Source organism: Diadema setosum, chromosome 22 (genome assembly GCF_964275005.1).
Source record: "Diadema setosum chromosome 22, eeDiaSeto1, whole genome shotgun sequence".
NCBI classification, from domain to species: Eukaryota; Metazoa; Echinodermata; class Echinoidea; order Diadematoida; family Diadematidae; genus Diadema; species Diadema setosum.
The window spans coordinates 15848350-15861227 of record NC_092706.1 but is presented as its reverse complement, the minus strand read 5'-3'; the positions used below and the strand labels follow the sequence as shown (position 1 = coordinate 15861227).

Below are 12878 nucleotides of genomic sequence, written 5' to 3'. Positions count from 1 at the left end.
TTTTTTTTTTCTCCTTGTCCCACTTTTCAGCATATTTATGAAATTCAGTGGTTACATGCATAATGGAATAAAGGATATGATGTAATTTGACACCAGTTCTTTCATTGCTGATTAAAGTGTTGAAAGTGATACAAGATTCATTTTGTGTAACCAGAGAGCTAACTCACAAATTAGATACCTTAGCTTGATACTGTAATATACAGCATGCTAGCAATCAATGTTAATAAAAGAAACACTGGGGAAAACAATGAGTTTTTCAGAACTATAGCTACACTACCCAGTCAGAAGCAGCAAAATCATATATTGCATGTTGGTTTACCTGTTTTAATAGCAAACATGTCATGCTACATACAGTACAAGAATGTAATAAAAGTTGTTCAACATTGAAATATACCATAGCTGCTGATAGTATCTTATGTTGTCTTGTGTTGTTTATCTTTGGAAATGTGTTAACCCTTTCTGTACCAGGGACATTGGACTGAGTGAACAATGCAATGGGGTTTTCTCTGCCAATCAACATTCAAATCACACATAGCATTAAATGTATCAGCCCCTACGTTTTCTGTTAAGTTCCAGTGATTGGCTGTGAATAATGTCATTCTAAATGTCATACCTTTGACCTCTGATCTGGTTTTGGCAAGAAGAAGTCATGTTACTTCAAAATAATTTGCGATGTTAAAGGCAATACAGAGCTGTCATTATTGAAATACATTCTAAAGAAGTGCAAACCCATCAAAAAATATTTCGTAAAATCACAAGTTTTGTATAAATGGCTTCTAATCTCTACACACAAGGCTAGTAGTTGCAATGAAAGTTCAATACCCCCCCCCCCCCCCCATGACAATGCTTCAAACACTTCTTCAGGGCTGCCAACACTGGAAACTAGTTGAGAGTGAGACTCCCATAGGCCAATGCTATAATTTAGGAGTCAAAATGAGTGAGATCAATAGAAATGCATGCAAATGAAATAAAGTTTTAGAGTGAGAAAGGACCAAAATGCGTGAGAGTTGGCAGCCCTGCTTCTTGCTCCCTCCACAAGTGGGTAAATGTCCACATAGTTTAAACCCTTATGGCATGTGAAATTCATTCTACAATACATTGTACAATACTAAATACATGATGCTTTGAAATACTAGTAATATAGATCCCAGTGAAAGTGTTGCTTGAGTACATTAAATGGTAACTTTGCTTGTCACAGTGGCTCTCTCTTGTGTGTGTGTGTGTGTGTGTGTGTGTGTGTGTGTGTGTGTGTGTGTTTGTCTGTCTGTCAGTTTGTGTACATGTACATGTTGTGTATCTAGATACGGACAGAAATAGGGTTAAATGCAGGACATCAACCTTAATGCCTGTTTGAAAAGAGATGCACCATATATACTTTATATAAGGTATCTTATATCAAACAAATCCAATGATTTAATACCATGATATTATCTATATAAATGTGTTGTTAAATATTATTATATACATGTAGGGTAATAAACTATGAAAGATAATGATACACATGTATATGCAGCAACAAGCACATCTTTTTAACCGTATCCGGGCAATTACCCCCAGAGGGCAATTACCCCCCGGCTAAATACTGGTTAGTGGTAAGGTTAGAGTTAAGATTAGGGTTAGGGTTAGGTTTAGTGTTAGGAGTTTGGGTTTGGGTTAGGATTAGGTTCAGGATTAGGATTAGGATTAGGGCCAGGGGATAGTTGCCCTAGACCCCTTTTTAAACTATTCTTTTCCATCAGCAACAGCAAAAGTTTTCATTGTGATGGAGCATACATTTGTATAGTAGATTTTATGAAAGCCGGTCATTGTGTAGGGATATCGGACACTCCCATTCCTGAGTTGCACTGAATCACATCAGTGCACAAATCATACTCTCTAAGAAATAAAAAAAAAAATCGAGTGAAAATATTCACTCTTGAAGGAGTGAATACAAAACAGAGTGAATTTAGAGTGAAATTGGAGTGAATTTTGAGTGAAAATGTTCATTTTTACTCATTTTGGAGTGACCTCAGGGATCACTCGAAGATTTTGGAGTGATCCCTGAGGTCACTCTAAAACAAGTGAGATGAACATTTTCAAACTAAATTCACTCTTTTTTCCTTTTCTTTTTTTCCTTTTTTTCCCCTTTTTCCTTCAAGAGTGAATATTTTCACTCGATTTTTTTTAGAGAGTACTTTGCTAGAAAACCTTTCAAGAGAATGATTCAGTGAAAAGATACATAGACATGAAATTAATGGATCATTAAAAGTTGACTTTAGTAAAGGTTTTCCTCACCACTTTTGGTTCAAATTTGTTATCATGCATTCATGTCAGAGCAATTCTCCTCACCTTTTCCCTCTCCATCGAGAACTTTCAGGTTTTTTGTGAAAGATGCCATGATAACCATTTTTGACATATTTGAATTAGTGATACATCCATTCCATTTCATGGCACAATATCTTCATTCAGTTTTGCACCCATCGAGTTTCAGATATATTGCTGTAAACATATGTTTCAATTACGTTTTCAGAAATACAAGTTAATCTTTCCAGCCTCCACTTTTATGCAACAATAAAAAAAAAAAAAAAAAAAAAAACTCTTTTTCACTTCCTGATATCTTTTCTGATCTAAACCTACAATTAACTTGTATACTTTGTGAACATGGAAAACAAAAAGTGATGATCATCATTCATGCTTCCCTATTTGAGTGCTGGAAAGCTGATAAACTTGTTAAACGGGCCTGAAGTCAGGGCAAATTTTAATGACATTTGGAAGGATTTTATTAATCTAAATCTTCTTATGTACATTTTTGATTGAAAATATCTTGAAAATGCATAATTGTAAAATTTGTAATTGAAAATCAATAATAACACAAATTCCTACAAATTTGTGTGAACAAGTTTGTAGGAATTAGAGTTATTATTGCACCCTTGAGAAAAGTAAAAAATTGGTTGGGGTAAAGTGGAACAAACAGTAACTAGGCTAGAAAATATTGCAAGCATATCATAATAGGGTTACTGTGTGTGGGTTTGTGTGTATGTATGTATGTATGTGGTTATCAATGCATGAAGAATTTCATTGCAAAATGTCATATATCCATTAGGCCTATGGTGCACAATCAGATAAAATTTACAATTAAACAACCTAACCCTAACCCTAACCCAACCATAACCTAACCTTAGGGTTAGCTTAGTTCCAAAGGGTTACCCTAATTCCAAATAAATCAATAGTCTGGAGGATATGAAAAGCTGGGACACAGTCAAATACCAAAGCAAAGGATACATTATATTTGAATTCATATCAAAGAGGAAATTAAACTGAAGATGTCGCACGTCTGGACATTAATCGCTTGTGAGGCCATATCAACTTGTGCACAGAAATACATGTATGGTGAAAATCAATAAAAATCATGTTTGTTTTCTTTAATGATAATCTAGCAACTGGAATCCTTTCTCCATAATAAGCATCATTGTATCCTCCCACACACACATTATATATATAATACAAATATGCAAGCACAGGATGTGGGTCTGTATGCACCATACATAAGTTTTCCTGACCATTTTGTGAGTGGTTAAATTATTAGTGATTGTCAAGTACAGTACTGAATGGAGAAATGTAGGCCTATCATGTCGGGAACAGAGTTAATATTTTCTCATGTTTTGAAATTCGTGAATAGCTCCCGACTCCCAAAATCCATGAAATTAAAAACCTTGCGAAATATTTGGTGTATACATTATTGGGGGTTTCATTTCAAAAAGGGAACTTTGTGAAGATTTGCGTCATGGCCAATGAGACACTAGATATTTGTGAGGCCATGACATCATCACTACATCTAATTTGCATAATGTTGTTGCTACTAGTTTCACTGGTCACTGAAAACTTGTGACACTACAAAAGTTCAATGAACCCTTTTATTTTACAGCCAAACAGAGTGTACGGTGTCTTCTAAAATCATCATTTATTAAAGGGATGGTACAGTATTGGTGGAGATGAGAATTGGGCTTTTAACTTTTTGCGAGATACCAAGAAAACACTTATGAAATAGTACATAGCATACCATTCCAAGAGGAATTCAAAGTTTATTTGATGAAAATCGGGTTTGGAATGACTGAAACATCCAAAAACAAAGTAAAACAAAGCGATCGTAAAAAAGTGTGGGTCCCACACTTGATTAGAATCGCTCTGTTTTGGATATCTCAGCCATTTCAAAACCAGTTTTCATCAAATAAACCTTGAATTCCTCATGGAATTACATGCTCTTTCATATTTCATGAGAGGTTTCTCATCATCTCACCAAAAAATGCTAGAAACCTGAAATTAGGTCTCAACCAAAACTATATGATCCCTTTAATATTTGTAGAACTGCATGTTGTTTGAAATGTTGAGCACTTTATTTATCAGCAAACAAGAAAACAACACACAAACATAAACATGTATAATGAATTATGAAGATTCATTCAACAGACATCATTTAGGACAACACATAAATATATGTTTGTTTCTTTGTTTATTACTGAACAAGGACATTAATGCAAAGTGTGTGATATCATTTTAAACTTATGAAATCTTTTCATTCAGGTGAACACTGAACACTGATAAATAGATTTACAACATAATCATGCACTACATTTGGAAAGACAGCCATCTATGATAATGATATCACAAGTTCTAGTCTTAATTTGTATACACACGTTATTCAGATCTTCACAAGAACATAAAAAAAATAATAAGTGTAACTGATTCATTATTCCAGTGATGATGCAAAAGGACAGATCATCCTCAATAAGCAAAAAATATATGGTCTCCTTGGTAATAAAAGCAGGAATTAGCAGACTTTTCCAAGACCTGTAAGAAAGAACACCACTCCATAAAGATTGTGTTCAAAATACCAATTAAGTCATGGCAGCCAATGATGATATTTTCCAAATGCATTTTTCTGAAGATATGTCTCAAATAACAAGGCATGTGAAGCATTTGGTATTATATAATGTCAAATACACGTCCTTTCCTATTCAAATTACCTTTGAGTAATTTTTTAACAGTCCGGTTTTTCATTTGCTGAGAGATGGATGCATGGCATTCTAGTGACATGAACATTTGAAGGAGGTATACAATTTTTTTCAATTACTGCAATTTCTTCTTTTCTGGAATATGTCTTTGGGAGAAAGAGAAGACATATACATTAATGGGTTATTCAAGCATCAAAATCAATTCATCCATTTCATAAGCATCATTAAACAAAAACAAAGTTGCAAGTTTACAAAAATGTTTTTTTTTTTTTTCCATCCAGTTGTAAGCAAAATGTAGGACAGTAAAGGCTCAATATACCTCTGATATCAATTGCACATATTAACTTAAGATGTCCTAAAACATCAAATTTTATACACTTACTGCAGATATTGTTTCACATTAGTAATACTTGTAGAAGTTGGATCGTTAAAGCTTTAAACATAAATTCCGAACTGCACTTAAGAATACCAATAGATCAATGCAGTCTTTATTTTTACACATGAACATGTATAACAACAGTATAATTCTACAATTTACACTATTATCTAACTTGCATTTGGATGTGAATCACTTATACTCTTGTTCTTTACATAATATGAAGTGTATAGCTGCATTTGTATCGCTTTAACAGCAGTCGATAACAGAGAACATAGTAATGTCGGTTCTCATTTTACAAACAGAGCATGTACATTTCACATACCTGAACAAACTATATCATAAAATGATTATGATAGGTAAGCATATAACATTTTATTAGGATACAGGAAGCAGCATACAAGTGTATGTATCATGGACTCATATGAAAACCTTATTAAACACTGCTGTGGTATTATTAATCAGAGTATTTGTTTGTCACTGTTCAGTACTGGTTTCACGCCCATAAGGAACTTTCCAAAGTTATTGGCACTGTTATATAATAAGCCTTGTCTGTTCATTTTGTTCAACTTCAACAGTACGGCTTGAAACATTCATTGCATCAACCCATACTGTGTAGCCTATAAAACAATTTGAAACCACTAGCACCTTACATCATTCCCCCATTCCACTGATCAATGCACTTAACTTTACTGATGGTAACTCTCAAGATACATAAATAAAGGAGTCTTAAAGAAAGGAAAGGTTATGAAATACAACATAATTATGCCTCTCTCAAAACAATGAACACACCCCATGGAAGACCAGCTAGTGCAGTTGAATATAGGCTATATCCTGCCACTTTGCAAGGTGGAAAAATGAAAACAATCACGAGCACAAGTACAGTCTTCTTCTCTGTTAGTCCACGAGTAAGAAATAAATTTCAGATGAATATTACAGCAATGCATTAGGTGCATGAGTTCTTGAGTTTACTCAAAGGAAGTTTACTTAGAGAGAAGTTGGTGGCATAGAAATGGAAAGCAGGGGTTTATACATGGCTAATTTTATCGGATGAGAACCAGAAGGGCATTATCACAATTTTGGGGGTATTGGTATCAGCTAGCTCAATCTCCTCTACATTATGGAGCCAATTTTAAATTATATTCATTTTCAGTAAAATGTAACAAATCAAAACCACATGGGTGCCATCTAACCTGACATTGAAGCAATGCTTAAAAATCTTGTAAATGCTTTAAATGCTTAAAAATGCTTTTCGAATAAACACAACAGCGCCCTTCTGGTTGTCAGCCAATGATTTCAACTTTTTTCTTACCCTTTTAATGCTTAATCCTCCACCCTCATCCTCACAATATACTATTGTGAAGTAAGGTTACACTAAAGCATCTGATATATTCCAAACCACATACATTGACAAAACCAACAAATCTAAAACCTTTTACCAACACCTTAAACCTGACCTCCAACAATAGGGAAATCTTAAGTAACAAATAATTAATGCTAGAAATGTCAATTGCAGCTCTGCCTTGAAGAACATAATTACAGTTAATTTGGGGTGAGGGTAAAAATCTGAGCTCTCTCACATTGTGTACACTTTGTTTTGCAAGTAATGCAAAGCTCAAGATTTATCTTAATAGATGACAAAGGCAACAGAAAGACTGAAATGTATAATTAGTGGGAAGAGGAGTCCATCTTAAATGTTATCTTGGTGCAGTCTTCTCTTGATTGCAGCCTGATTGATTTGGATAATCAGAATTGGAATACAGCAGTTTTCTGTTATTCTGTTTGAACTGTAGAATTTTGAAGCACGAAGCTAGTCTGGAAATTTGTTTGTTAACACTAGATGCCATTGATTGAATAGAGTTCTTTTTAAATCACATATGTTGGCACCTGCTGAGCAAAGGCGTTTAGCAGAGCAGCCACTAGAACCATGTCTCACTGTGTGATCGTACAGTTCAAAGACATGAACTAAATCATCTTTCATTATGTCCAGCATTTAGTGACATCAGCAGACAGTGTGTTGAATGATGTTTTCATAACAGACTATAAAATGTTATCAAGTTTCATAAATTATTCAACATAAGTTCTCTGAAGCAGTAATGGAATCTTTCTATTTGTAAATTTTGTAGAATGATGTCTAAGCTTGAATGATTCCTTTCAACCTATGTTTTTATCTCTTGAATAACCTCATGGTATTACAGCTAACATAGAAAGCTCATACTGTCAAATTAGTTATGTTCTCATCAAATTAAGGCTAGAGCCTTTATTCATTTTTTGTGTGCTGCCAAAGATTTTTTTTACTACTTTTTTTTTGTCTAACCATGTGTGTACATGCATATCTAACTGCATATGTGTTTTTCCATGACCCAGAGGGGTTCTATTTTAGAAATTTTAAAGAATTTTCTTTATCTTCTTAAATTTCCAAATGCCTTTATTTTTCACTGTAAGAAGAAATTTTAGAGACAACTGTGTCTATGTGGCAAATGTGAGGGACCATTCCCTGTTAACTGATGTTGTAATCTACTACAGACACAAGAAATAATGTGATGTCTGCGAGAGAACAGAGAATTTCTGTGGTCACTCATCGCTAAGGGGGAGGGGCAAGATGAAGTTTGAATCATTCTTGGTGGTCACTCATTGCTAGGGGGAGGGGCAAGATGAAGTTTAAATCATTCTTGGTGGTCACTCATCACTAGGGGGAGGGGCAAGATGAAGTTTAAATCTTTCCTGGTGAAGAATACTGTTAGGACTGACCAGCCCTCTGTTAGATGGGTTGGATCTCTGTGTCAGTAAGACTTCACTCAGGATGGCAAGCTGTAGACAGGAAATAAAATCATCAGATACCGAAGAATTAGCAAAGCATTACAAAGTCACAGGCTGAATCACTTTACAGACTGTATAATAATACATCACTTGGTATGTTCAGAGCACCTAATTGGCACTAATGCTTCTCAGAGTGCTTTACAATGAACAATGAACAAGGGGCATGTTGCTCACTTGAGCTCCAAGACAAATCTAACATTTATGTAATCTCCATGTGGCTTTTTAAGGGTACATATCTTTATGCTATTAACTTCTGGCTTCTATATCAAGATCAGTAACTTCATTACACATGATAATCAGTAGAAGAAAAAAAAGCAACAACAACTGTAAACTACCTACCACCAAGTGTTAATACTGCACCATAAGTATGTGCCATGGCAGTCATTCTTTAAAGATTGATGACGTGCCATATTCTTTATGCAAATAGGACACTATATTAACTAACAGAATTCTATCAGAAGTGTAAGTGAAATCAAGAGTACATTCAACTGCCCATGTAGTAAATATTTGAGAAAATCTGAATTAAAGATTTGCAGATGTATTTGCCTGCTGAATGTGACCAAGATAACAAAGAAGTTTGACCAAACTAAGATAACCTGATGATATATAACACTGGAAACAGATTTACACATGTGTTAGAATGGAAAGACTGATGAAGGAAAGCCAACATGGTAAATAATTTATGGTGGACTCACCCTTGAGGGACCATCTGTCCATTTCTTTAAGTTATCAAGAGATGCAATCTGTTCAGGAGTCAACTCCACTTGCTAAAACAAATCAACATGGGAATAATATCCATTCAAAATTCTGAAATATAAAACACACTTGATATAACTTGGTAGTAAATTTGGATAAGAGTTATTTTCTCCTGCATTTTGCCATAACACACATTCGCATAGACGTGAGGCCAAACATTCATTGTGTTTGCTATCACTCAACTTCTTCACCTCAATGATCTCCATTGTTTCAATATGAATTTTAGAAATACTGTTGAGATGTTACATTCATGTCCAAGTCAAAGTTCCTTGACACAATTGTAAATGTTCTTGGTCAAGTATCAATTCAAACTCAGTGTTTGGTATATTCATAATAATAATGTGGAGATTTTGTTTCATGTAAACATCTCTCAAGTTTAAAATGGGCCTGTTCAAAATGATAAAGATGAACCATGTAATACAATGATTACAGTGGGATCAAGAGAATATCAACATCATGATATAGCTAATATCGTGACAAAAACATTGTATACACATACATACAGCACTTCTTGTTTTATGCACAATGTCAATATCACAGTTTGCCTTCAGAATGTTGTCTTCGGAATCTTCAAGAATCTGAATTATTGAGTACATAGAGCAGAAAACCACGGAATGACTGAATTATCTCACTTTTCGAGTGTGTGTGTGAGTGTCTGTCTGCTGTTGAAGTTGTCCTTTTTGGCGAGGATTAGGCAGAGACAATGAAAAAGTCTTCAGGTAAATTATTCATATTCATATTTGCATGCCTTGTTGAATTAAGCAGGTTTTCCTTCATAATACAGGCACCATAACATTTCCCAATTTTTTATGCTTAACTCTGAACCTGTTTTTCAGGGGCACAAAGGTCGGCATAATCCTATCGATGTAATAAGTGTTAGCTTGGAATGTGCAATTGAAGTTTTCATACACTCATGTTACAGCAAAAGTCAGTACACAAAGAACCTTAAACTGCATAATGGGTACTATGAATGGGGACTAGATCAATTTCCTTCCATCTGAAAGTTTTGCTTACAACATGTTAAAGTTTACATCACAATAATCAGAGTCCCCACTGTCATCAACACTTTAATCCAATCAACGTTTGCTTCTCCTTAAATGGTACATTGTGTTCATCAAACACTGTCATACATGTCTTCTCTGCTTTTTTTTTAAATCAAATCAGTCATGCTTTCTTTGCCATTCTTACCAAATCATCACTATGCTTCCCTCCGCTGGCTCCACCCCTTGGCGATGTGGCTCCCCTCGCCACGTCTCCTTGACCATCGCCCGAGCTAAAGAGGCGTGGCCTTCGATGGGGGCTGAGGGCGGCCCCTCGGCGGGCAGAGAAGCACTGGAGGCAGGTCCAGTGACGCTGACCATCAATCATAGCTGAGCATCCAGCTGTCTGTAGACAAGTTGTGTGGTAGGTGTGGCCACAGCTGGATAGAAACATGAGATTTAGAATGGAATTAGCAGACAATAGAACTAAGGTGATCTACATCACAACAACAATGGTATTGAGAACAAACATTGATCATGCAATGCTGAAATAGCATAAAACAAATATATGAAGCTGTAGCAGTCATACCTGAAGATAAGGATGTGGTCTGACTCAGCTGAGTGTTCATACTTCTTGCCACACATCATACACGACTCTTGACGAGGCATGAGTCCTCTGTTGGCAGCAATAGTCAGGTTTTTCACTGACCCGTAGAGGTCCCTTGCTAGGAGGCTGTTAGCAGTCTTTAGAAGAGTCTAGAGTGATGGAAACAGTCCAAGAACCAACTTTAGAATGTGATATATGGCAATATACAATCTCCATACCTTGGTAGCTGGAGATCACAACATCATGATGCTTGATTTTACTAAAATAACACAATGTACAATGTATGCTGCATAAAAACATGTGCGTATTTCTGTCAGTAGAGGAAAGATGCAAGTCAGTATACCATTTTGCCTCATCCTAGAGTTGCAGACACAGCATGGAGGAGCTTTCATTACAGGAATTTTTACTTTGGGTCTACAGATCTCAGGTTGGAAAGGAAAAAAACAGCAACTACTATGTGCTGTACGGTAAAATGTATATGCTTGTCAACACTCGTTCATACGAATACATGAATACACATCAAATTGCGCAACTGTAGCTTTATAAAAACTAATTTTACTCCTGGGTATTTTGCTAAAGGCAAATTTTGGCAAATCATGAATCAAAATCCAAGCATCTTATCTGCATTGATGCATTAGATTTCATTACTGTGACAAACACTATCAGAGAATAGTGTGAATGGTAATGAGAATTAGAAATATCACTCTCAACACAAAACTGAAAATATATATGACCTGCTGTATCTGATGTTGAAAAGGCTTTCATATTACAAAACATATCAAAGTATAACTTTCTAGATCAAAACATGGCTACTCACTGATTCATAGTTATAGGTATCCAGCATTCCAACAATCAATTCTCGGATTTCTCCAAATTTGCCTGTGCTGTATGTGGGGTCCTGTTTGAAAAGCAATAGCATGAAATAGACTTCAGTGTTACATAACAGTAGAGGTAAATACAAGGTGTGTATGGTAAAGCAGCAACAACAACAACAGCGGATTCAAGGTATGTATGCTACAACCAGAGAATCTCACAAACAATCATAAGTGCATGTGATGAGCACCCATTAATTACTGCACGGTAAAATGTACATCTTAGTCTCTCTTATATACAAGTAATAATATATAACTTTTAATACCTGCATAATCTTCTGTAGGATTCTAGGCAGTGCAAGATGTCCCATCATGCTGTTGAGTACATGTCTTGTCAGCTCCTTGAAACCTAAACAGTAGAACATTAATTAGATAGAACATACCATATGACATATGGCTTGCCACTTACTCCAACAGATACATTTGATAATGGGGAAAAAAGATGAAAATGCTTTACAAAAGTGTGATGCCCATTCTTACTGTAAACTTTGGTATTCTTTCTTTCAACACTAACAAATAGGTATCATTAAACAACAGGAAACCTATCGTGGAGAACGAATACCATCAAAACAACGTTCAGTCAGCTTTGAGTCTTACTTTATCAAAGGTCTCACCACTTTCAAATGAAATTACAAAAAATAATGATTACAATAACAATGAAAATACCAAATTAGATAATAGTGACAACAAAAATAAACACACTAATACCGAAAAAATAACACACAGGAGAATTATTGTAAAATGTATTTGGATCTAGAACAATATGGAGATGTAAAATGACCATTTCGTATTTGGCTCGTCTCTGTCTATGAGAGAAATTGTATCTTGTTTCAGTTATCATCTAATATGAATTCATGAATCATTATTCACAGAGAATCTCCAATGTACTCACTTTGAAACTGTGACTCAGTAAATGCTGGTTTGAGACGTCGCTGCGTGATCATCATTAAGTCAAGGAGTGGAAACCACAAAGCCTGTAGAATGAACACATCAATATCATCTTAATACACATCAAAACTAATTCATTAATACAGTGCCATGTGATATTCATATTCAGGTTCACATAGCAAAGGTCACAGTCATGTCGCATCACCTTGGTCCCTTCATTCGAAATGGTTACCAAGTTTTCTCAAAAATGAGGACTGCAAGATCATTTTATAGCATATTAACCCATTGAAAACAAGTCCTGATTATGCTCGGGCAGGTGTGTATGGGAAATGCGTGTTGTAGCAAGATCAGCTCGTCCTCAACGGGTTAAAAAAAAGAAAAGAAAAGAAACTCAATGAATCACTTGCAATCATATCTATATCTAATTTATATATAGACAGGTATGTAGAAATATATAGACATTAAATATACATTTGTTTGTTTGTTTGTTTTTTATGACCAAATTTTTAAAGGGTGTGTACAGTTCAGGGGGGTGTTTCATCAACGCTTGTCAGCGCCGACAACTGTCGGCACTGACCAATTTCAGCA

At 35.3% G+C, this 12878-nt stretch overlaps 1 protein-coding gene across 1 annotated transcript in view; it reads right to left on the bottom strand.

The window, feature by feature from the left end:
• Positions 1–8012: 8012 nt before the first annotated feature.
• LOC140245095 (vacuolar protein sorting-associated protein 8 homolog) overlaps positions 8013–12878 on the bottom strand; it is a 38996-nt gene continuing 34130 nt past the window's right edge. Inside the window, exons 34-40 of the mRNA XM_072324692.1 lie at positions 12295–12376; positions 11669–11751; positions 11348–11428; positions 10513–10679; positions 10132–10363; positions 8883–8954; positions 8013–8178 (exon numbers count right to left, since the gene is read on the bottom strand). Coding sequence (XP_072180793.1) covers positions 8047–8178; positions 8883–8954; positions 10132–10363; positions 10513–10679; positions 11348–11428; positions 11669–11751; positions 12295–12376 — 849 coding nt within the window. The 3' untranslated portion in view covers positions 8013–8046. The remainder of the gene's footprint in view (positions 8179–8882; positions 8955–10131; positions 10364–10512; positions 10680–11347; positions 11429–11668; positions 11752–12294; positions 12377–12878) is intronic.